The following is a 26,033-nucleotide window of genomic DNA, read 5'->3' as shown; positions in this document are numbered from 1 at the left end:
AGGCAGAGAATACTAAAGACACCCAGTACCAGTCATTTGAGAGAGATCGGGGTAAAAGCATATCAGATACATTCTGAAATTTTTTGTTACATGAAACTGCAACGTATAGAAATAAATAAAAATGAAGTGGTTCTGGGGGGGGGAGGGTAGGGGGAAGGACAAGGCGAGGACAATGGGAGGAAGAGTGAAAACAGGAACAAATATAAGGTGACAAAGAAATATATGACCTTGGGTGACGTGTATACAACACAATCAGCAGTTCAAATGCTATAGAAATATTTATCTGAAACCTATATACTCTTATTGATCAATGTCACCCTGTTAAGGTTAATTTTCATAATAAAATTTAAGTATTATTAAAAAAACCAATTACCTTGAAAAAACAAATAAAAAAGTAATACTTTGTTAAACAGTAGAAAGATTAATATAAATTTCATGTAAAAAACAGAAAGAAAATTAGAATTATAAAAAAATAAGCACTTAAAACAAATTTTGTCAGGAAGAGGATGAACACACACACACACACACACACACACACACACTGAGAAAGTAGCTCAGAGCTCACCATGGGGTAGATGTGCTCTAACTCAAATGAAAAGGGTGACAGAGGATCCGTGACTGGGGTGGGGACACACTGCCACACAGGTGTGATGGAATTGTGCACCTGAGACTTGCATACTTTTATTAACTAACCAAGGTCACCCCAATACACTCAATAAAAACATAAATCCCTTTAACATATGGAAAATCAAATGTATTAATGAATTGTGTAAAATTTTAAAATAAATTTAAATTTAAAAAAAAATTTGTTCTGGAGATTTTTTAATAAAAATATTCTTGATCCCTTTTCACTCTCCATGGACAACTATGAAATATTTGTCATATTTAAAATGGTTTGTGGATGTATACATATAATATATATATATATATATGTATTCAATGATAATTGCAGTACATACATTATACAAAGTCCCTACGACCGCTGCACAGGAGTTACTGAAAGAGTGCTCGTATGGGTTATCACTGGATTAGGTCCTGGGACAACATTCGTCCACCAATTAATTTGCAACCTTATTGTATCTGAGTTTCTGTCTTAACTGCTGCCTGAGGGAATCTAAGTGAATCAGTGGTAGGAAAAGGAGTGACAGTGAGAGAGGTTCTCAATGACATGACCTGAGCTGTCCTTGGGGAAAACTTGCACTGAAGAACTTTAGGAGTCCCTAACTTCCAGATCTTAGAGGTAAAATTCATTTGACAGAAAGGCTCTGTGTCCTTGATTGCGACAACAAGACAAAGAGAGAGATAATAATGGGAGAAGTTGAACAGTAAATGAAGGCAGCTTATCAGAGTTGGGAGGTCAAGACACTGAGAAAAAAGGCAGATGGTCACTGAGAGAGAAGACAGGGGATAAGGAACAGGTGAGGGAAGGACACGGGGAATAGATTATCGGCACTTACTTTTCTCCTGTTCACTCCCAGCTGAAAAGCAAAAGGAAGACATAAAAAACTCACTCCAAGTGAAAACACAATATCGTGTAGTTAGGAGAACAGAAAAGCCCCGCCCCCTTCCTATATCACTGTGGAGCCCACATTCACCATGTCTGTGAAAGCAGGAATCATCAGGCTGCTAAGGAAACATCATCCATCAGAGGAAATGTTGTTTTAACTCCTCAATTTCCTGTGCAAAGGCAACTAAATCAGAAAGTAAATGAAGAAGGAGTTAGGCCAGAAATTGCAGGATGTACAATAGCAAATGTTCCCCTGACATAGGACGATCATCTTTTTCAGAATAAAAATTAAATGTATTCACATATGAGACAGGGATTAACCAGTGGTAGGAAGCATACAGTACAGGCACCCGTCTCAACAAAACTGTTTTTGTTGCACTTGTGGTATAAAACCAGCTGTACATTCAAGAGATATATTCCCAAAGATTATAACCAAGGAAATAGAAATATAATTGTAACTGTCATTAGGAAAAGACAGTATTAACCTCTGTATGATTAAACTTTATTTTTTTATTTTTTTTATTTATTTATTCATTTTTAGAGAGGAGAGAGAGAGGGAGAGAGAAAGACAGAGAGGAAGAGAAAAGAGAGAGAGAAGGGGGAGGAGCTGGAAGCATCAACTCCCATATGTGCCTTGACCAGGCAAGCCCAGGGTTTCGAACCGGTAACCTCAGCATTTCCAAGACAACACTTTATCCACTGTACCACCACAGGTCAGGTAACTTTATTTTTTTTGAAACATCATGATCAATAATTTTTTTGTATCCTTCACATAAAAAGTACAGTTCAGAGATGTATTACTTCTCCACTTGCCTTAAGATACTTTATCTTTCTGCAAATTGTTTTAAGTGCAGTTTGTCATTTAATAGCTGTCCACAATATGCCAAAGACTACATAGTTGCATACTTGGATATTTTTATAGGCCAGAAAACATTATGTAAAATATTTAGATACTTTGGAACACCTGGGTCATATGATCAAGGACAGTGGAAGAGGGATGCCCCACATCTGACCAGTGAGTGATACAGGGTATTTATCATGACACAGATTACGAAAAGACAATGGACAGAGACATTTAATGCTGAAAGTTCAGATTCTATTCTCTCAATGGATTAGAGAAGTATCAGTGTGTAGAAATGAGCCCTCAAACTTGAAATACTTGACAGAGGTCTTGTTTGAATATTTTCCAGAAATAATGCATATATATATATTTACATGTACAAACACTAATATATATTAAAAATCATGTGTCTGTCTGCAAAATACCCTTCATCTCACCAATGTCTTAATGAAACGGTCACAATTTACTGCAAGGGAGAAGCAGCCAGTGTTCACAGGGAGACAATTATGTGAAATGACAGAAGAAGGAAGGGAAAGGAGGGAAGGTAGGAAACAGAAGGGGACAGAGCCACACAGGAGAAGTGCTGTCTTACAACCAGGCATAGGGACAGCAGACATCCAGGAGGAAGACAGGACAACAGATGGCACTTGGATAAAAAGACTGGAAATGTGAAAGAGAGAAGTACACCAGATGTTTTCAAGTGGATCAAGAGTAAGGGAATATGAGTAATTTTACCTAATGTCTTCTTAAATTCCTCTGGAAAAAAAAAGAAAAGAATCTATGTCAATTACATGGGAAACGGCCACATAGAGAATTCAAATATACTGATAAGTTAAAATTTAAAATGACCCCAACCACGTTTCAGATGAACACCCCCACATACACACATACACACACACACACCACATCACATAACATCACACATGCACCGCCCCACACAGGCCACACTAAATGGCTCAGAGCTCACGAATGTTCAGAGGTATTCTGTAGCAAACAAAAAGGTGGAAAAGGGTTTAATTTAATAAAACAATAAACATTAAACTGTTATTTTTTGAGCTTACTTTACAAAGGAATTGTCTTTTAGAAAATAATTATATATTAATATCACATAGATAAGGGATGACAGGTGGGAGGGAAGCGTGTGGACTCATTTCTGCTTCACTGTAGCTGTAGCTGCTGCCCTGGGTGCCGTGTCCGGGCAAGTCCAGGGTCGAACCGGCGACCTCAGTGTTCCAGGTCCACGCTCTGTCTACGGGGCCACCACAGGCTAGGCTGAAAATATTCTTGGTCTATTCAAAATATGTTTCTTCTTGTTATTCAGTATATTAGCTTTACTATGGTCATTGGATGTTTTTAAACACATCAGTGAGTCTCACTGCTGTGGCAGCAACATCGTGCAGAGTGGCCACCACACTGTGGAAGGAGCACTGACACCCAGCTCCTCCCAGTGACACAGGCTCAGGGGTCTGGAGGCTGCATCCTCCATATTTTTGTCCACAGGCTGATGTTTAACTACATTTTGTTTGAGTTTCTGTTTTAATTCATTCCTGAAAGAAGCTCATTTAATTCTCATAGGTGCTGAGTGCAGGAGAGAGACAGGACTGGGATCCTCTGAAAGATACTCTGTTTCTCACTGGTCCTTATTATTCCTTTCCCTTAAGCAAGAAACAGATAGGCAGGCACACATGTATGAGTGGTTTTCTAAACACTGTAAAGAAGAGGCAGTGAAAGAGTGATAACTGCTAATGTTTTTCCTGCAACACAAACAAGTCTCGTCTATTACTTAAATAAAGAATATACCTTCAAAACCCATTCCACTGAAATTATAACTACAATGAAAAAACACCATGTAACATGTAAGGACATAAAGGATTGAATAAATTTTTGTGTGGTGTACTAAAAAATTGTGTATTAATGTCTTAGAATAGTACCTTATTTTATAGAGATACTAGATTGATTTAAGTGAAGAATATATGTATAAAGATCCCAAAGGAAGAGCAATTTGGTGAGTTAGTCATTCCATTTATACAAATAAAAGAGAAGTATTGATGACATCAGAGTAATGGCGGGGTAGGAAGTGATACCAACAAATCTCCCCCAAAACTCAACAAGATCTTCAACTGGAAACAGAAAAACCTATCCTTGGAGCCTCCAGATGATTCGCAATACACCCGAAGGTATGGTCGAGTGAAAAATTAGCTAAATATATAACCAAACCCCGAAGGAAATAGGGAGTAAGAAATGCTCTGCCTTCCTCACTAACCTAAACAGGGCGGCTTTCACTGGGAACTTAAAATATAGAAACTAAGGCAGGCAAAGGGGTTGAATAGATCCAGGCTGCGGCACAAACGGCCAAACCAAGCTGTGGCACGGAGATCCAAGCCGAGGAAAAACTGTTCCTGTGGCAACCCAGGCAATACAAGCTAACACTCGCGCCAAACCCAGACAAAGAAAGACAAGTGAGGCAGCCATTTTCCCCAATCTCCTGATCGGCACACGCAGATAGTGGGCAAGAGATTCCTCCGAGTGTCTCAGCAGTGGGAGCTCGTGTTACCCCACAGAGAGGCAGAGTCAGAGGCCTTTGTGTGGGCCAAAAGTGGAATCTCCGGGCTGCCCCAGTGCCCTGGGAAAGCCACGCACGGGGAGGGAGCGAGAACTAATTCAAACACTGGAACTTTTCCGTGCGGGTGGGGGATTCACTCAGAGGGTGAGGTGGCCGGCCTGATATCCTGGTCTGCACGCACAGATAGTGAGCGAGAGGTTCCTCTGAATGCCTCGGCAGTGTGCACCCGTGTTATCCCACAGAGGGGCAGAGCCAGGGGCCTTTGTGTGGGCCAAAAGCGGAATCTTGGGCCAACCCAGCGCCTTAAAAAAGCTGCGCACTGGGACAGAGTGAGAGCCAATTTCAACGCTGGAACTTCTCTGAGCGGGTGGGGGTTTCATTCAAAGGGTGAGACTTCCGGCCTAATATCCTGGTCTGTGCACGCAGATAGTGAGCGAGAGTTTCCTTCAAGTGCCCAGGGAGTGGGCGCCTGCCCATGTTACAGGACAGAGTGGCAGAGCCAGAGGTCTTTGAGTGGGCGGAAGCCCCGCCTGATTATGCTAGCAGCTCTGACTGACTGAGCCTTACCCAGAGCCCTGTGTTGAGTGGGAATAGAGTGGGGAGTTGCCAGCTCTTTGAGCCTCTTACTATCCAGGCAGAGGCAGCAGCAACCCCATAGCTGGATTATCAGGCTACTAATTGAGGAAGGAAAGACTAGGAAACAGGCTCCAGGAACACAGACTCTCTCACTGTCAGAGCCTATAAATGCTAATGAGCCTCAACTGCCAACGAGACTGAAGTACAATACATGACATCGCCATAAAGACTTAACTGCAAACCTCTACCTGAGCGTGCCAAAGGGGCAGAACCCGAGGTACAGAGTCACCGACCAGGAAGAGGGAGAGAAAATGAAAAGCAAGAAGATAACCTCTCAAAATCAAGAATAATCTGCAGACTTTATAACCTATCCCATTTTATTATATTTGTTCATTTCTTTCTCTTCTCTTCATTCTTGATATTTTTTTTTCCTCCTCCAATTTGGTCGTTTAACTTTCTGCCGGTCTTACTCTCTCCTCTCCTTGAACTACACTACCCATAAGTGTTACATCTCCAATTATCTTTTCTTTCCTCTTCCTTTCTCTCTATGAGGGTTGCACTCCAAAACCCTTAACACTCTCTCTCTCTCTCTCTTTCCTCTTTTTTCTTTTTTCTTCTTTTAGTGGTTCCCTCTTTTTTTCTCTCTCTCTCTTTCTTTTCTCCCTCTATATTAGTTTCTTCCTTTCTCCTTTATGTCTCCTCTCATTCAAACCTCAATAACAAACAAATTATCTGGGACTCAAACTTATGTTTGTGGCATTTTGGGGGGTTTTTACTTCACCTTTTTAACTCACTAGCAGTGCTCCCATCCCTGGCTCTCCATTTTATCTAGTTCTTGTTCCACTAAATACAGTAGTAATTTTTTAATTTGTCCCCCCATTTTCCTGTTTCCCTCTTATTCCTTTCATCATAAGTCTTAGTCAACCAACACCTAAAAGCAAATCATTTTATTCTTGGTCCAAATTATTTCCTTATTTGCTTTTTGTGGGAACATACCCCTTTTTCTTTTTTGCTCCTTTATTACTTTTCCCCAATTCGGGCCCTCCATTACAGGCATTGTTTGTTCTATTTAATACAATATAATTCACAGTTCACCACAAGATTTTCTCAAGAAAGATAGGAGAGGAAAAAAGGAGGGGGGGATAATTTCCTTTTTTTTAATTTTTATTTTATTTTATTTTTCTTTATTTCATTATTATTTTTTTTAAAAAAAAACAACTTTTTTCAATTTTTTATTTTTTTAACTTTTTATTCTTTATTAAATCTCATTAATACTATCAACAAAACCACACTCAGATGCCATTAAGGAAGAGAAAATTGAATATCATGGATACAAAAGAAAGAGAGGTAACACAGATAGATGAGGAAAAATCAATGGAGAAAAATTTAATATATTGGAAACCTTGGAGCTAAATGACAGAGAATTCAAGATAGAAATCCTAAAAATCCTCCGAGATATACAAGAAAACACAGAAAGGCAATTTAGGGAGCTCAAAAACAACTCAATGAACACAAAGAATATATGTCCAAGGAAATTGAAACTATAAAAACAAATCAAATAGAGGTGAAAAACTCAATTCACAAGCTGAAAAACGAGGTAACAAGCTTAGCTAATAGAACAGGTCAGATACAAGAGAGGATTAGTGAAATAGAAGACAAGCAACTTGAGGCACAACAGAAAGAAGAAGAAAGAGACTCAAAAATAAAAAAAAAATGAGATAGCCCTACAAGAATTATCTGACTCCATCAGAAACAATAACATAAGAATAATAGGTATATCATAGGGAAAAGAGAGAGAAAATGGAATGGAGAACATACTCAAACAAATAATAGATGAGAAGTTCCCAAGCCTGTGGAAAGAACTAAAGCCTCAAATTCAAGAAGCAAACAGAACTTCGAGTTTTATTAACCCCAACAAACCTACTCCAAGGCACATCATAAAGAAATTGGCACAAACCAACGGCAAAGAAAAAATTCCCAAGGCAGCCAGGGAAAAGAAGACTACAACATATAAAGGAAGGCCCATTAGATTATCATCAGATTTCTCAGCAGAAACTCTACAAGCTAGAAGAGAGTGGACCCCAATATTTAAAGTCCTGAAAGAGAGGAACTTTCATCCACGAATACTATACCCATCAAAGCTATCCTTCAAATATGAAGGAGAAATAAAAACATTCACAGATACAGAAAAGATGAGGGAATTTATCATCAGAAAACCCCCACTCCAGGAATTACTAAAGGGGGTTCTCCAATCAGATACAAAGAACAAAACAAAACAAAGCCACAAGTAAAAGCTCCAAGAAGAACACAATAAAGCCAAATTTAAACTGTGACAACAACAAAAAAAAGGGGGGGAAAGGATGGAGATTAACAGTAGCAAAGGAGGATGGAGTGCAAAAGTACTCACAAAATAGTGCGCTACAATGAACAGGGTAGGAACCCTTTTCATTACTTAAAGGTAACCACCATTGAAAAAACCACCACAGAAGCACATGAGATAAAAAAGATAGCAACAGAGGAAAGATGTATGGAATACAACCAAATAAAAACAAATGATAGAAAAAGGAAAGAGAAGAACCAAACAAGACACAAAACTAACAGAAAGCAATCTATAAAATGGCAATAGGGAACTCACAAGTGTCAATAATTACACTAAATATAAACAAATTAAACTCACCAATAAAAAGGCACAGAGAGGCAAAATGGATTAAAAAAGAAAATCCAACTGTATGCTGCCTACAGGAAACTCATCTACGTAACAAGGATAAAAACAAATTCAAAGTGAAAAGCTGGAAAACAATACTCCAAGCAAATAACATCCAAAAAAAAGCAGGCGTAGCAATACTCATATCTGATAATGCTGACTATAAGACAGAAAAAGTACTCAGAGACAAAAATGGCCATTTCATAATGGCTAAGGGGACACTGAATCAAGAAGACATAACAATTCTTAATATATATGCACCAAACCAAGGAGCACCAAAATATATAAGACAACTACTTATTGACCTTAAAACAAAAATACAATTATACTTGGAGACCTCAATACACCACTGATGGTTGGCTCAGTGGTAGAGCGTTGGCCTGGCATGCAGAAGTCCCAGGTTCGATTCCCAGTCAGGGCACACAGGAGAAGCACCCATCTGCTTCTCCACGCCTCCCCCTCTCCTTCCTCTCTGTCTCTCTCTTCCCCTCCCGCAGCAAGGCTCCATTGGAGCAAGGATGGCCCGGGCGCTGGGGATGGCTCCTTGGCCTCTGCCTCAGGCGCTGGAGTGGCTCTGGTTGCAACAGAGCGACGCCCCAGAGGGGCAGAGCATCGCCCCCTGGTGGGCAGAGCATCGTCCCCTGGTGGGTGTGCTGGGTGGATCCCAATCAGGTGCATGCGGGAGTCTGTCTGACTATATCTCCCCATTTCCAGCTTCAGAAAAATAATAATAATAAAATAAAAAACAAATTCTATATAGATGTTTACATGAAACATGTACTCTTACTATCAATGTCACATTCTTAAATTTAATTTTTTAAATAAAAAATAATAATAAAAAGTCAAAAATACAAATGGACATATACAACAAAATACTAGAAAAAGATATATATAATCTTAGAATTATTTTAACTACCAGAATAAAATTACAAATTTCTTTTTGAAATTGTTCTGAAAAAAAAGTAAAAACCCCATTTTAATGACACAGAGAAAAAATAAAATAAACTTGATTGAAAGAATTACAGTGAGATAAATTAGCTTATTAAGGATAAAAAAAATCTCACTTTTTCCTTCTAGAACTGTTGTTGAAAAACAAACAAAAAAAAGCACATATTTTTACATAAAGAAATGATTTTACATTTCAAGAAGGAAATTATCAAATTCTTCAGTGAATTATTTTTTAGAGCTAATTTAGAATATTGATATTAATGATATCATCACCAGCAATGTTGTCATAGATACATTAGCAAAAGCAACTACAATTATTTCAGTGCTTCCAATGAGTTAAATATTTGCTAAAGCAAGGGTCAGGAACCTATGGCTCGCAAGCCAGATGTGTCTCTTTTAAGGCTGTATCTGTCTCGCAGACAAATCTTTAATAAAAAAAATAATAACGTTAAAAACATAAAACATTCTCGTGTATTACAATCCATTCACTTCCTACTGCTCATGTTCATGGCTGTGGGTGGCTGGAGCCAATCACAGCTATCCTCCAGGACAACACCAAATTTTTATGGGATAATGCGTAACGTACACGGGTCGTTGTATGGCTCTCATAGAATTACATTTTAAAATATGTGGCGCTCATGGCTTTCTCAGTCAAAAAGTTTCCCGACCCCTATGCTAAAGGCTTCATATAATTATTCAGTTTAATGCTAGCACAAGAGTTATTAAGCATTCTTCTTGTTTACAGAATACAATTTAAGAATCAGAGGTCAACAACATGACAGGGATTCCTATTGGTAAATGGGCAGATCAACTATTGGAATCCAGGAATGTTAAACTTCAAAATGAAGACCCCTAATTGCTATGTCATAACCTCACACTTCTGGTTCAGACAGCTGAGGCTTTAATGACAAAGTTAGAATGGTGTCATCCTCTACAAGAAATCTTCCATTGCACTCTTTAGAGAGGGAGTCTTGCTGCCTAAAAGAGTTTTTCCTTTGAATTGGACTGTGGGCACAGCAAGCACCATGAGAGCTCTTTCAGATGCATTACCACTAGAATTTCACTCATCTTGAGCCACAAGAAGGAGTTACTACTAGCATCATAAAGATAGCTCAATAATAATACATTGGAAAGGTGAATGGGAAAAGTGAGTTAACGAATGGCAGAAAAACAAAGACAGAAATAGCAGAGAGAAGTTGTAGTACAATAAAAGGAATGGAAATAACAAAAGAGAAAATTACACAGAGAAACTAGGAGGAATAGAAAAAAAGAAAGCAAGCAAAAACCATAATAAGAAGATCATATCGTATCACTAAATTTACCATTTTCTTTCCTCAGTTGACCTGAAAAATAAAAAGTGAAAAATAAGAATCACTATGAAACCAACAACAGGAAGATCATTTCTTGTAAAGAGTCATTAAACTTTACCATTATCTTCTCTCAATACACCTGAAAAATAAAAAGAGTAATGTAAGAGTCACTGTGGGACAGAAACAAAACACACACACAAAAATATTCTACTATTTTGCATATAATAGGTTAGCTATTTCAGAGAAAAATATTATACTCATTTTCTAGGTGTTTTACCGAAAAATCTAATGGTGTCTATACTGATTTATGTCAAATGGTAAAATAGATAAAAATTTTAATTTAATGTGACTGAACTTAATATACCCCAAATTATTTCATGAAGCATTTTTAAGCTACATTGTCATCATTATTGTCATCATCATCACCATCATCATCATCACTACCACCATCGCCAACATTATCACTGACATTCATTGAGTGCTTTCTCCATACCAGGCACTCTGATCCATGCTTGGTGCAAGCAGCATCACATTTTATCATCACATTGCTCTAGAAGTAAATTTTTATACTTGATTTTTGGATAAAGAAAATGTGGTGCACCCAGACAACAAGGTATTTATTCAGCCATAAAAAGAAATGAAGTATTAATACATGCTCTAACATGAATGAGCCCCAAAAACATCATGCAAGTGAAAGAAGGAAGACACAAAAGGTCACACATTGGGTAATTCCCAGGATGTGAGACCATACCAGGTAGGTAAATTCTCAGTGACAGAAAGAAGACTAATGGCTGCCAGAGACTAAGTGTTGGTGGGATTGAGAAGTGACTTCTTAAAGACTATGGAGTTTACTTTTGGGATAAATGGAAATAGATGGAGGTGATAGGTACACAGTATTATGAAAAGGTACTAAATTTGACTGGATTGTACATTTTAAGATGATTATTTTGATGTCTTATGGATTTTGCCTCGATAAGAGGGAAAAAAATAAATCAATGGAAACAATCTACAGATGAAGAAACAGACGGGCAACTCAATTAGTTTGTTCATGATCAAAGACATTAGTTCAACAAAATGCTAACAACATTTATCTATGAATTGTGCTATTTTAGATGGTACAGTTTTTGTTGTCCCCCCAAATTACAATAGTGACATCAAAAATCACATAACAAACATAATAATAATAAAAAAGTGAAATAATGTAAGAATTACCAAAATGTGGCACAGAGACATGAAGTGAGCAACGTGACAATGAACTTGCTTGACACAAGCTTGCTTCAAAACTTAAAAACGAACCCTGTAGTATGTGTGAAGCACCATAAAGCAATATGCAACAAAATTAGGTATACCAGCATCATGTTATACACTTGAAACTAATGATGGTGTTATTAATTACAACTTAATAAAAATATTAAAAAATAAAGACATAAATAACATATAAAATTTTAAAACATAGTCACAAGTCAACTTGGGCCATGTCAACAGTACCGAAAGCCCTATGTCATCTAATTAACTGTAGCTTAGTAACATTGGCTCTAGGGAGGAGAACACACTCATGAGACAGTCACTGGCCTTTGTCTAAGGCCTTTGTCTAATCACATATCAGCTTGGTCTGTCAAGACCATTTCTCCATGGATTCATCTTAGAGATGAAAACCTATTCTGGCTTAATCCTGACTCCCTCTCCCTTTTATCTCAATCTTCCTCTCCCGCAGCCATTGGCTTGATTGGTTCGAGACTCAGTCCTGGCCCCAGGCACTGAAGATAGCTTGGTTGGTCTAGGCATTAACAACAGGCATTGAGAATAGTTCAATTGGTTCAGGCATTGACCCCAGGTGAGGGTTGCCATGTGGGTCCCAGTTAGAGTGCAGGCAGGAGTCAGTCTTACTATCTCCTATCTTCTCCTTTGGAAAAGGGGGAAAAAAGCTAAGAACTATATGATTTCACAAATAAGTGGGATATAAGATGAAACTCATGAACATAGATAAAAGTGATGTGGTTACCAGGAGGAAGATGAGGTGAGGGGAGTAATTAGGGACAAAAATATAGTGACAAAAATATTTTGACTTTGGGTGATGGCACACCCAAAAGCTATAGAAATGTTCTCCTGAAAACTATCCTTTCTTACTGATCAATGTCAGCCCATCAAATTTAATTTTCTAAATAAAAAATAAAACAAATCAAAAATAAAAGAGAAGTTACACCTGACATCACAGAAGTACAAAGAATTGTGAGAAACTGTCACAAGCAACTATGTGCCAGAAATTAGACAACCTGGGCAAAGTGGATAAATTTCTGGACATACATACGATCTTCCAAATCTGAATTAGGAAGAATCAGATAAACTGAATAGACCAATTACAGTTAATGAAATTAAAGTAGTAATTGAAAAACTTTCAGCAAACAGAAGTCCTGGACTGGATGGCTTCACAAGAGAGTTTTTTAAACATTCCAACAATACACAAATAAATAAACTATTCCAAAAAATTCAAGAAAAAGGAAGACTCCAAATTCACTTTACATGGCCAGTATTATCCTATTTCCAAAACCAGAAAAAGACATTACAAAGAGAAAAATATTATATGCCAATATTCCTGATGAACATCAATACGATAATCCTCAACAAAAAATTAGCAAACCAGGTCCAGCAACACATTATAAAGATAACACACCATGATCACGTAACATTTATTTCAAGGATGCAAAGTTGGTACAATATCAGCAAATCGATAACTGTGATGCACCACAGAAACAAAATAAAGAATAAAAATCACGTGATCATATGAATAGATGCAGAAAAACCATTTGATAAAATTCAGAACCGATTCTTGGTAAGAACTGTCAACAAACAAGGAAAAGAAGAATCATACCTCAACATAGGAAAGGCCATATATGACTAAACTACAGCCAACGTCACACTCAATATGCAGAAACGAAAAGTATTTCTCTTAAGATCAGGAACAAGACAAGAATGACTGCTTTCTTCAGTCTTGATATAATACTGAAAGTCCTAGCCACAGCAATTAGAAACAAAGAAATAAAAGACATCCCAATTTTACTGGGTGGTACTGTAGATTTTATGGTAAGTGAAATAGGACAGTTAGAAAAAGACAAAAACCATAGGATTTCACTGATATGTGAAATCTAATGAACAAAATACACTGATGAATAAAATAGAAACAAAGACATGGACACGTGGGACAGACTGACGGCTGTCAGAGGGGTGCTGTGTGGAGACTGGATGAAAGGGGAAGGAATTAGCCAAAAAAAAAAAAAAATATATATATATATATATATATACATATACACACATGTATATATATTACAGCCCCAGACAACAGTGTGGTGACAGCCAGAGGGAAAGGGGGTGGAGTTAGGTGGAGGGGGGCAAAGGGGAGAATGTGGACGAGAAGAGACTGTGCTTGGGGTGCAGTTGCACAATGTGGGGTGCAGATGATGTTTTATCAAGTTGTGCACTTAAAACCATTATAGTTTTATAAACCAAGTCATTCCAATAAATTCAATGACTTGACTTTGTGTGATGGGTACACAACATAATCAACAGCTCAAATGCTATAGAAATCTTTACCTGAAATCTATGTACTCTTATTGATCAATGTCACCTGTTAAAGTTGATTGTCTCAATAAAATTAAAAATTTTTTTTTAAAAAACCCAACCAACCACCACCAATAACAAAAACCAAACAAACACACAAAAAACAAACAAAGAAAAAGGACCCCTGCTGAGAGGAGGATGTGACTGGGTGTGGAAACCAGCAGGAGACCAGGTGAGGGCAGGATGGCTCCCATTTCTGAAAGCAAGAAACTGAAGGGAGGTCGTGCTGGGTGAACAGGAATGCACATTTACTCCAAGAAGTATTATCCTGGGCAGTGAGAGGGGCAGGAAGTCATGACCCTAACGCCAGATTCCCACCACTGGCCTGATCCTGGCATCTCCTCAGCTGCTCTGTCCACAAGTGATCATTCCTGTTCCAGTGTCCCCAGTGGGTGAGAGAACACTCCACCCTTGTGGGTGTGTCATTGTAGGCTAATCATTCATCTGTCACAACCATAAGAAGAGCCTTTCACATTTGAACTATTTAGTTCAGGGGTCAGGAACCTATGGCTCCCGAGCCAGATGTGGCTCTTTTGATGGCTGCATCTGGCTCGCAGACAAATCTTTAATAAAAAAAAATAATAACATTAAAAATATAAAACATTCTCATGTATTACAATCCATTCATTTCCTACCGCTCATGTTCATGGTTGCGGGTGGCTGGAGCCAATCACAGCTGTCCTCCGGGACAACACCAAATTTTTATTGGATCATGCATAATGTACACGGGTCATTGTATAGCTCTCACGGAATTACATTTTCAAATATGTGGCATTCATGGCTCTCTCAGCCAAAAAGTTTCCCTACCTACCCCTGATTTAGTTTATACAGATTAGTTCTAATTCTGCCTAATTAATCCACTCAGTTAAACAGCGCATCAAAATTGATAGTCTATTATGCATTTGAAATTAAAATAACCCGCATATCTTACAAAGGTTTCCTTTCCACAGCCTAAATATCTTTCATTTATTTAGTCATTTTTCCTGAATTAGAGTTTTGGGACCCTGCAGATTCTGGAGACTGTCACCTCATGTCCTCACCAACACTGATTCCCAGGGTTAACACGGGTTTGCTGTGAACACTGAGTGATGAGATGTTAGAAGGAGATGATAAGAGCCCTTCTGTGGAAACTACTTTCTTTACAGACACAACATATAACTCTGTGAGAAAGTCCTCTTGGTTCTATTCAGACCTTCAGTGCCCGAAACATCCAGCCTGATCACTTCACTCACGTTTAAACTTACCGTTTTCTCTGTGCTTCTTAAAGACGTGATAAAGCGAAGCTGTGCATCCCAGGCTTAGAAGTGCAGCTGAAACGATCTTGTATGAAATAGCATAATGCAAAATGTGAGAAAACGGAATCCCAGAGGCGGTTTTTGTTGACTCAAGTGTAGATTGAAACAGCTTTTCTTTCTTTTCCATCCTGCAAGCAAACAGAATTAAGACCCAGATCAGTTTCCTCAGGAGAAGTGACCTCCATCACTTTCTAGGACGCAGGGGAGACTGGCGTCTGGGCGTGGCCCACGGTGGGGAACTGAGGACAGGGTTAGGATGGGGGAGCCTGTCTCCTGGGTCAGGGGTAGGCTTTGACCAAGGCCACCTCCCCTGGCAGCAGTTCCCCGGGAAGTGAAGGACGCCCTTGTCTGTCACAGGCCTGCTCTCACCCCCAAGTTTCTTCCTGAGGCAGTGTGAGAAAGTGTAAAGTGTAAGGAGGATTCTGGATCTTTAGAAAGTTTGCCTGAGTGAATCACTGATGGGAATTGAGTGAGTGATTGCATTCCAGAAGGGGGCGCGGGGAAAAGAGAGTGAGAGTGTTCTTACCCGACAGAAAGTGAAACCACTGATGGGGAGAGAACTGAGGGGAGCCGGGATGATACAGGACAGAGAAAGGACCCAGAACCTACAGCGATCCAGCCTCCCACAGTCTCAGGACCAGAGAGACTAAGATTACAGTCTAGTGTTTATGATTGAGAAGGATGAGGAGTATAACTTTTCTAGAAAAATCCTTAAGGTGTTGTAAGGAAAGAAATGTTAGAACAAAAACAGTCAAGGTATGAGGTAAAAAATGCTAGATGTAGGCCCTTTTCCTTAAATTCTTCATTGTCTCTATTAATACCTTCTTAGGTTTTCACACACATACATACACACACACACACACACACACACACACACGCCGGCACTACTCTTCATCCTCAAAGTAAAATTTCTTGTTTATATTTACCTGTCTAAATCATTAACGGAAAAATAACAGTTTCTGAGGGTCATAGGACATCTTTCTCCTGTGAAGCCTCTTCTGCAACACGGAAGCTCACCTCCTAGAAGCTTCGCTCAGACGCCCGGAGGTCTTCTCCCTGCGCAGCCCCAGCGGGGATGTGAGAGGAGCTCCCGGATGTGGAGAGCAGCTGGGGACTGCAGACTGCACTTTGTTCCCTCATTCCTGTGATGGTGATAGAGACCTCACCTGGCCATAAAACCACGTGTATGATCTAGATATTAGTGCTGTGCTCATGTGAACACACACACATACACACACACACACACACACACACACACACACACACACCTCTGCAGAATGGATGCTCCTTTGATTGTTTTTTCTGCTGTTTCTATTATTTTCAAGATGAGAGAATACAGGAGAGATTTACATGACACATTGACATACCAGTATCCCAGATCTATGTATTCATCTTGTTCAGAGTAAGGACTGTGTGTATAAACTACCTCTGCCACGTTCTGCAATCTAGACTTGTTCATCGTACAGTTTATGGAGAATGCACCCAGGATGCTGAGGGGAGCTGTTTCCTCTGACAGCTCAGCCCCACAGGTGCTCAGAGTGTCTGTGCACAGAGCTGGTGCAGATGCTCACAGTCTCAAGAGGCTGCTCTCAGGACACTGGGCACTCAATGCCCACAGCACTGAGTTAGAATTCTCTCAGTGGCTCCGGCAGGAAATCAGGGCCACCACCTTTCATTAATTGTTATGTCACTTGCACTCAGTTTAACCTCTTAGCACATAAACTAAACCCCATGGGTCATAACCTGAAGTTTCTAAGAATCTGTTGATTGATCTCTAGATTCCTATGATTTGACCCCTGACTGAGGTCCCAACCGGCCCTCGTGGCTCTCGGTCCCCCACACTGACGTCAGCATCATGCACTTCTTTGGTCTTAGAGCAGTTTGTTCCATGTCTGAGAGAACCCGCCATGTACTGTCCCCCCTCTCAGGATGGAAATTTGATGACTTTGTGAACAAAGCTCCCAAACCATACTGCTGGAACTCCAAGCTGCTCAGGGGAGACCCCGGCCCCACAGACTGAGATGGGGGTGATTCTCCACCATGAACCTACGGGAGCAGAGAAAGATCAACAGTGGTGGAGGCGGTTCTGGGGACCCTGCCCAGGGCGCCCCGACCTTGCTTGGTACAGAGAACTGCTTCTGCTCCCCACTTAAGACTGTGTCTCACTCAGATGTGCCAAGTCTTGTGGAACATTCCTTTCATTTCAGTTTTTGTCACTTTTGCTTGATTATATATTTTTTTGGACTGTAAAGCCTGTGCATGTGTCACCTCCAGGGTGGACTCCACGGTCCCCCCTCTAGGTTTCAGACCTGCTCAGAGACCACCTCTTCGTGGGGCAGGTAGAAGGTTTCACGCATGAGCTCTCCAGTGCACTGTGCTCCTTATAAACTTATTTTCAACAGAAGAATTAAATCACATATCAAATCAAGGGATCATGATGTGTGTCTTCTAATCCTTAGAGAATCATCCCCTAAAAGCAATCTTGACTTAAATGTGAAGTTTATACTGTTCACACAGTGTAAAATGGTAAAGACATAGTAAATGCATTTAGAACAATGAGCAGGTGAATGAAATGATATTCGTCTTTCTTTGTGTGTATTGTGTTTATCTCTCTATTTTCATGTACATTTTCAAAGTAAGTCACATAGAATTTTCCATATGTCTTCTTAGTTTGCTAATTCTTCCATCTCCATTTTCTCTCTGTGAATGATCTGCTGAGTATAATAAGGAGCCTGTCTCTCTGTCATTTCCTCTCTCTTTACTCCCTCCTTGGTATGTCATTGATCTTTGAACACACTGCTGCAGATAATGTGAGAAATTCATGCAGATGGTTTTATAGCCTGGAAAAGAATGATTGCAGCAATAAATTTCCCACAACCAATGACTTAGTAACGATATCTGGGTATAAATTGGTTAAACTTTGTTATGTATTCCACGGGGCTGAGAAGTCAGAGTCACATTTTCATTGCTGGGAGAGTAATTTGATGCAGACATTGTTTTACTAGTTTTACTGTTTAGAACATATTTTAAAATTTAGAAAAATAAAGATAAGATATTGGGACATTTCATAGATAAAGCCATGACAAAGATGGCACACAAGCACAGTTAGAGAGAAGGAGAGTTGAAAAGAATCTGAAAAATGACCAGGCAGGTCACAGGGACTTTCAGAAAGACTGAGGAGCTAGTGTCTGGGGAGAGTGAACAGAATGCTGGGACATCATTTCTGCAGGGAGATTTATAAGGCTGGTGAGGGACTTTGTTAATAACTGAGTTGATATGTGGCGACTCTGGGCTCAGTGTGAGGTTGTGATAATTAGACACAAACATTGTGAGACAAAGATGTTTGTAATCTCCCTTCCTAGAAAGACCAAATGGTGACAAACACAGACCATAATTAACTGAGAAGCAAAAATGCAATGGGATAATAACCAATCTAACAGGTGGAAGGTGGTATCTCACTGTGGTGGTAATTTACATTTCTTTGATGATTAGAGAGGATGAGCATATTTTCATGTGTCTGTTGACCATCTACATGTCCTTTTTTGAAAAGTGTTTATTCAGGTCCTTTGCCCATTTTTTAATTTGGTTGTATTTTGCTGTTGAGTTTTGTAAGTTCTTTGTAAATTTAAAATATTAATCTCTTACCAGATATATTAGCAAATATGTTTTCCCATTATAGAAGAAAGTATGGTGGTTCCTCAAAAAAATTAAGAACAGAACTACCATATGACCTAGCAATCCCTCTACTGGATATTTATCCACAAAACTTGAAAAAATTGGTATATAAAGACACATGCACCCCTGTGTTTATTGCAGCATTATACACAGTGGCTGAGACATGGATACAACTGAATTGCCTTTTGGTAGAGGATTGAATAAAGAAGATGTGGTACATATATACAATGAAATACTACTCAGACATAAGAAATGATGGCCTATTGACAGTTACAATAACATGGATGGAACTTGAAAATGTTAAACTAAATGAAATAAGTAAATCAGAAAAAGCTACGAACTGTATGATTTCATGCATAGATGGGACACAAAAATGAGACTTATGGACATAAAGTAAAGTGGTTACCAGAGGAGGGAGATGTTGGGGGTGGAGTGAGGAGAAGTGAGTAAAGAGGAACAAATATACCGTGTGGCAAAATGATTTGACTTTGTGTCATGGGTATAGAACCTAATCAACAGTTCAGATGTTGGAGAAGCATTCACCTGAAACCCATGTGCACGTATTGATCAATGTCACCTCATTAAAGTTAATTTTCTAAATAATATTTAAAAATAAAAAAAAAACCTTCTGTCTTTAAGATGTATAGAACCTGTAGGCGATGAACAAGGAAATGGGATAATGAAGCTTGACTCATAGGTTGGGTTCAAGAACTGCTTTTGAAAACTGGCCACTGAATTTTAGGAAAGTGTTTTAGAAGGATATTTCTGGATGTGTAGCTTAGCACATAATGAGGACTACACTCATTTGATGCCATGACACACTGACCTCTAAGACTGTCTTCAGGGGACACTGGGCACATACAGAAGACACATGTGGTTCCCATCACTGGTGATGTGCCCACTGAGACCCACTGGGAGGATGGTGGCCGCAGCATGGAAAGTTCAGAGGAATTCTTGGGATGAAATTAGAGGATGTTAGTCTCCTAGGGCTGCTGGGACAAAGTACCACAGACTGAATGGCCTAGACCAGTGGCCCCCAACCTTTTTTGGGCCACAGACTGGTTTAATGTCAGAAAATATTTTCCCAGACCGGCCTTTAGGGTGGGACGGATAAATGTATCACGTGACCAAGACAAGAGGGAGTCTTAGACGGATGTAAAAGAGGGAATCTGGTCATTTTTTTAAAAAATAAAAGATCGTTCAGACTTAAATATAAATAAAATGGAAATAATGTATGTAAGTTATTTATTCTTTTTCTGTGGACCGGTACCAAATGGTCCATGGACCGGTACCGGTCCACAGCCTGGGGGTTGGGGACCACTGGCCTAAGTTCATTGTCTCACAATTGTGGAAGCCAGAATTCCAAGATCAAGGTAGCAGCAGGGCCAAACCACCTCTGATACTACTAAGAAAACTCTGTCCCATGCCTCTTTCCTAACTTCTGGTGGTCTGCTAGCACCTGGGGATGTTCCTTGACTTGTGGCAGGAAAACTCCACATGTCAATCTTGACATGATGCTCTCTCTGTATGCATCCTTGTGTCCAGATTTCTCCTTTTGTAAAGTACAGCAGTCATATTGGATTAGGGATCTACCCTGCTCTTGTATGCCCTCAGCTTAACTAATTATAAATGTGTTAACCCTATTTCTAAATAAGGTCACATTCTGAATACTGATGGTTAGAGCTTCAGCACAGGAATTTTGAATTTTGGAGTGGTGAGGTACAGTTTAACCTATATCACAGTGTATACAGAAGAAAAAGTTGGAAATGGAAATACAGACTATTGATGTAACTATTTTTGAAATTTTCGGTTATAAAAATACAGAAGAGTATATAGGAAAATAAAGTTGATAAAAATTGTATAGTTTTCGGCCCTGGCCGGTTGGCTTAGTGATACAGCGTTGGCCTGGTGTGCAGGAGTCCCAGGTTCGATTCCTGGGCAGGGCACACAGGAGAAGTGCCCATCTGCTTCTCCACCCCTCCCCCTCTCCTTCCTCTCTCTCTCTTCCCTTCTCGCAGCCAAGGATCCATTGGAGCAAAGTTGGCCCTGGTGCTGAGGATGGCTCCATGGCCTCTGCCTCAGGTGCTAGAATGGCTCCTGTTGCAACAAAGCGACACCCCAGATGGGTAGAGCATCGCCTCCTGGTGGGCATGCTGGGTGGATCCCAGTGGGGCGCATGTGGGAATCTGTCTGACTGCCTACCCATTTCCAACTTCAGAAAAATACAAAAAAAAATTGTATAGTTTTCATTTTAAAATAGAAAATGTTTTGAAAATTTAAGATTAATAGGAAAAAAAACTAGTACAAAGACTAAGAGTAGTAACTGATGGAGTCTAGAACTGGAGAGGACAGGACAGCACAGCGACACTGAGGAAAGGGGAAAGCAGGGTTGGCAGTGGAAAGACAGTGACATTGTTAATAGACGTGACGGAAAAGGTGAGGACGTGCACATGGCTGGAGAGGACGGGAGGAGGCAGAGGGCAGTGTCCACGCCGTGACAGGGACTGCGCATGTGCAGAGACCCTGTCTTCTCACAGGAGGGACCATCATAGCACGCTGAGCTCCGGTCTGAGAAACAGGTCAGTAGATTGATTTGTGGTTGGAGTTTGTCAAGCGGATGTGACAGAAGGACAGTGACCCAGGGGTTTCATTTATGAGTCATGGGACACTAGACAGTGTTCACCACAGCTCTGAGCAGGAAAGGGCAGGAGTGAGGTCAGGAGGGACTGGGGGGTCAGGAGGAACAAGGGTCCCCAGTGGGAGAGACACACGGGGGAGCAGGAGGAGCTGAGAGACCAGAGGTCACACCTGGTGTTCCCCTGGACATTCCACCTGGACGTCCTCCTCACCTTCCTTAAAGGGAGAGTGCACCAAGCAGTTAGAGTCAATCAGGAGGACAAATATTCACCATGTAAATGTCTTAAAGGTACAAAAGTTTATTTCTCATAGAAAATAATGCTGGAATTGAGCAATACAGAGGTTCCATGATGTTGGTAAAACCCAAGCTAATTCTCCATTCTCTGCCATCCATGTCAGTATACATGGTCACAGATGTTTTTCAGTTCCATCCGTCATGACATACTATAGCCAGCAGAAAAAATAAAGGAAAGACAAGGACACAATTGCTCTCTAAGGACATACTTCAGGGGTCATACAGAGTCACACAGAATAATTCACCGTATAACACACAGGTCATCATTTAGTCACAGGCAGCAGGGGAGGTTGGGAAATCTACCATTTGCATGAGGGTCTGTAGGTGTGTAATTAAAGGACTCTATAACTAAGGAAGAGGGGGCATGAGGGACAATCATCAGTCTGTGTGTCAGAGCTTCATCCTGAACCTGAACCAGTAAGGAGAAGGAAACAGTCTATTTGTATCTCACCCAATAGAATGTAATCAACATTTGGACCCAAAGTAAGTATTTCTTGTGAGAGTTATTTGGGTGTAGAAATTAAATCAGTCACTTATTTTCCTTAACCTGGGCAGATGGCTAGAGAACCTGAGTCCGAGGACCAGAGCCTGAAAAGAGGTCTCAGGACACCATGGAAAGTGTTCTTGGAAAAGCTGAATATGTGGGACCCTTCTGTTATGTTAAAGAAAGATACATCTCCATCCTCATAATCCAAAAATATCCCCACTTTGAGGGGGTTTTCTCTTACAGTAAGAGGGGTTTCTGGGGAAGTGAGGGCCCAGTATTCCCCACTGTAGAGCCTGATGGCCCAGAAGCCATTCTGTGGGGACATGGTGACCCTTCCTTTCCTTGTTATGTTATCTCCACAAACTCCCAGGTCCCAGGAATGTGCGTTCCCAACCTCCACCTCCCAGTAGCATCTCCCTGAGCTGATGTGCAGCTGACCCAGCACACAGGGAAGGGAGTCGAATCTTTGCGTGGAGCTGGGCAGATCTTTTTGCCTTTCTTGCCAGGTTAGTTGTCTGCCGTTTTCAGACAGGTGGAGGGCAGGATGAGCAGTGGCTGCGTCCAGGGTCACAGTTACTACAGGACAAGCAGATCATCATGATTTTGAGAAAGGTTTTAGTATATATGGGCTGGAGGGTTCCCATTCTATGAGATCTGCTATGTCCTGGGTAGATCCAGCTCCTCTCCACCCATCTTTCCTCAAGAGCATCCTACAAGGATCAGGGTGGGACCATCATAGACTCACCAGCTTTGAATTCTTCTTTTCTCCAATCTGTACAAAAAAAAATGAATATGAGAACTCACCATTTAAAAGATAAGCTACCTGTCTGCCTAGAATACTGAGTATAAATTCCCTAATATTAATTCGAGATATTAGCAACAAAACATAATAGTCTTTCATGTACTAGAACCTCTTTTACCATTTGCTAAATTATCTGTCAGTTAAAATTTGACCCATCGTATACTCTTCATCCAACATTCCTACAGGATAAATATGTATAATTTATTTAGGATGATTATGAGTAAATAGGGTCTATCGTGAGTCTGACCAAATAACTTATTTTTTGCTTTAGTTTTCTCAAGTTTAAACAGATGTTAACACTCTACCAATGTTCAGAACGCAATGTGAGATGCAATTAAACAATTTAAAAATTACTAAAATGTGAGGTAAAAAATAGTAGTTAAAATATTGAGTAATCTACTGAGCTCATAGAAATTATACTTTGATGTTTCTTTGATTTTCACCACTGCATGCACAGGATTTGGTCATCTTACATAATCTTTGATAACAAGAGTTCTGTCACCACATCCCACATCACTCACCAGGGTATAATGGCGCATTCTTCCAAACTGCAAAAGAACAAACAGGAAGACTTTTGCTTGTATTTCCTTGCCATTTCTCACTGTCTTTTCCATTTCTCCCTTTGTCCCATTTCTTCTAAATCCCTTGAACTTCCTCTTTCTATCCAGTATTATCTTTATATTCCATTTTTCAAGCATGATAATAAAAATGATCAGATGTGGGACAGGTGGAAATACAGAAGCAACAAAACGTGGGAGGGCCAGGGAAGGAGTAGAAAGAGGGAAATTAAATGAAGGCAGGAAGGAAGAGAGAGGAGAGGAGAAAGGACGTGCTGGATCACGTGTGGTCTGCAGGTCAGAGAGAATTTATTGAAGTTTAGAAAAAATGATGCTTGGAAGCACCTCCAACAAGTATAGACCTTTTTGTGTATTTTGTCATCCTCACAGACTGCTACAGGGGACGACCCCGAGTGACAAATGAATGGAGCTTTCTGAGAGCAAAGCACTACTCACCGGACTTGTACTGAGCCTTCCTCCTGTCTGAGAGAAAACACACAGACACACGTATGAGACAGGTGTTCTCAGCCTCATCAGGAAGATGCAGGTAGAGCTGCACATCTGACAACGTTTCTGTCTGAGTATTGGCCAAGTAACACCCATTTCAAAATAATGAAAGAAATCTCTAAAGTTTGTTCCATCTGAAAACCTTTCTATGGTTTAAGAATACATGAGGATTTAAATAATTCTTGTGAGAATACTAAAAAGTAGTGTAATAATATCTTAGAAAATAGCCTTAGACTTTAGAGCTGTATTATCACTTAAGCTTAGTTGAGTGAAAAAATGCATTTGTGAAAGACCTTGAAGAAAAAGCAATTTGTTTAATTAATAATTAAATGAATTAAAATAAAAATGAAAGAGGAATAATAACTATGGTCAGAAAGAGAAAATAACCAGGGAAAACAATGCAAAAGTATTTATATCCTTAGGATAACTTGAGAACATGGTCAGAAGTGGACTCATGAGTCTCAATTTACGTCTGACATCAGTTTATACAAAGTGTGAGGAGGACCAGCAAAAGAGGAGCTCATCCCACTCAGCAGCTGTGGAGGGTAGACCCTGGCGTTAGGAACTGGAACAACATCATGTAGACGCAATGGGCTCCGTCTCAGAGCAGATGTGAGGGGCCCATGTTACAGGAAGCTTTCTATGAATGGAAACAACCACATCATCTGTTTAATCCCCTTCCCATCACCAAGCTCATGATGACATTGTATTGTATAACTGGAAGGTAAAAGGCTAATGATATAGCAAAGGGTTGGAAAAGGGAAGAAAGATAAAATATTTATATGAAATACACTAGTACAAAGGAATGTCAGAAAAAGTTATCAATTTTGTTCTGAAATTTTTCCAAAAAGAAAAATGGGGGAAAAAACCATTCATGTAAATAACAAGGAGATCAAGACAGAAAATATAAATGTGTTAAAAATTTTGATTATACAGAAAATTGGCAGCATGTATGTAATCAGAAAAAAATTAAACAAAAATCAGGAAATGAAAAAATGGCAAGGAGCACATATTTATCTTAGAAAAGTGAGAAAGGAGAATGAATCTTTACAACTGACTGAATAACAGAAAAATGGTAGTGAAGACGTGGACAGAAAGGTAAGCATTTTATCCCATGTATATTTCCTTTATGGAAAGTTTTAAGGCTATTAACCTCTAAGGTGGGCACCTGGGCAGCCTCCCGATGTGGACATCACAGATTTACATTCCTTACTCTTTCTTAACGTTCCTCTGCACAACAGGGTGTTCTAAGCAAGCCATAGTGATGTTCATCCCGTCCAGAGGTGAAAAAAAATTTGAAGGAACTATGCTTTTATTATTTATTTATTCATTTCCTAAAACTCATTGTACCTTTGATGAAATGCTACATTTTAGTTCCTTCCTGTTACTTCAGTAAACAAATATGTAAGGTAAAGAGAAAAAGTGCCAAACAACCAAGAGGTGACAAAGTGTGACTGGAAATATCTTAAACAAGAGTTTTATTGTTTTTTGGTCAGGTATTATTAATATTTTTTCATTAATATTTTAAAACTCTTTCTTATAACATAATCTAATATATTGTTCTTATTTAAGTATTAAATGCACGAAATAATAAACTACCTTTTGGTATATCGTTTTTTTATACTTAAGACAGTCATTAGGGCAGAGAACCAGTTGTTAAATTGTTTGACTTCCACCACTGTTCCCGTCCCTTGTGCAGAAGGGACTAATCAGG

The 26,033-nt window shown here is 39.6% G+C and overlaps 1 protein-coding gene and 1 long non-coding RNA gene across 10 annotated transcripts in view; both read right to left on the bottom strand.

The window, feature by feature from the left end:
- LOC136324019 (butyrophilin subfamily 1 member A1-like) overlaps window positions 1-26,033 on the bottom strand; it is a 61,439-nt gene that overhangs the window by 12,982 nt on the left and 22,424 nt on the right. For 3 of the 9 annotated variants that reach the window (XM_066256498.1, XM_066256405.1, XM_066256264.1), the window contains 4 exons: window positions 24,269-24,295; window positions 23,777-23,803; window positions 23,199-23,225; window positions 21,947-23,029 (listed from right to left, as the gene is read on the bottom strand). The exons of 1 other annotated variant lie outside the window; for it this stretch is intronic. In XM_066256498.1, the coding sequence (XP_066112595.1) occupies window positions 22,509-23,029; window positions 23,199-23,225; window positions 23,777-23,803; window positions 24,269-24,295 (602 nt within the window). In that variant the 3' untranslated portion in view covers window positions 21,947-22,508. Of the gene's footprint in view, window positions 1-21,946; window positions 23,030-23,198; window positions 23,226-23,776; window positions 23,804-24,268; window positions 24,296-26,033 lie in introns of those variants that run through there. 5 more of the 9 variants (XR_010729060.1, XM_066256895.1, XM_066256587.1 and 2 more) reach the window with 3 other exon arrangements.
- Window positions 1,458-16,488, bottom strand: LOC136324619 (uncharacterized). Its single transcript, XR_010729124.1, has 5 exons — window positions 16,286-16,488; window positions 15,288-15,487; window positions 10,462-10,482; window positions 3,084-3,104; window positions 1,458-1,478 (listed from the first exon to the last, which is right to left on the bottom strand). It is a non-coding gene; the product is annotated as an uncharacterized lncRNA (long non-coding RNA).

Source organism: Saccopteryx bilineata, chromosome 1, assembly GCF_036850765.1.
Source record: "Saccopteryx bilineata isolate mSacBil1 chromosome 1, mSacBil1_pri_phased_curated, whole genome shotgun sequence".
Classification (NCBI taxonomy): Eukaryota; Metazoa; Chordata; class Mammalia; order Chiroptera; family Emballonuridae; genus Saccopteryx; species Saccopteryx bilineata.
Note: the sequence above shows the minus strand (reverse complement) of the source record. Positions and strands in the feature narration are given on the sequence as shown.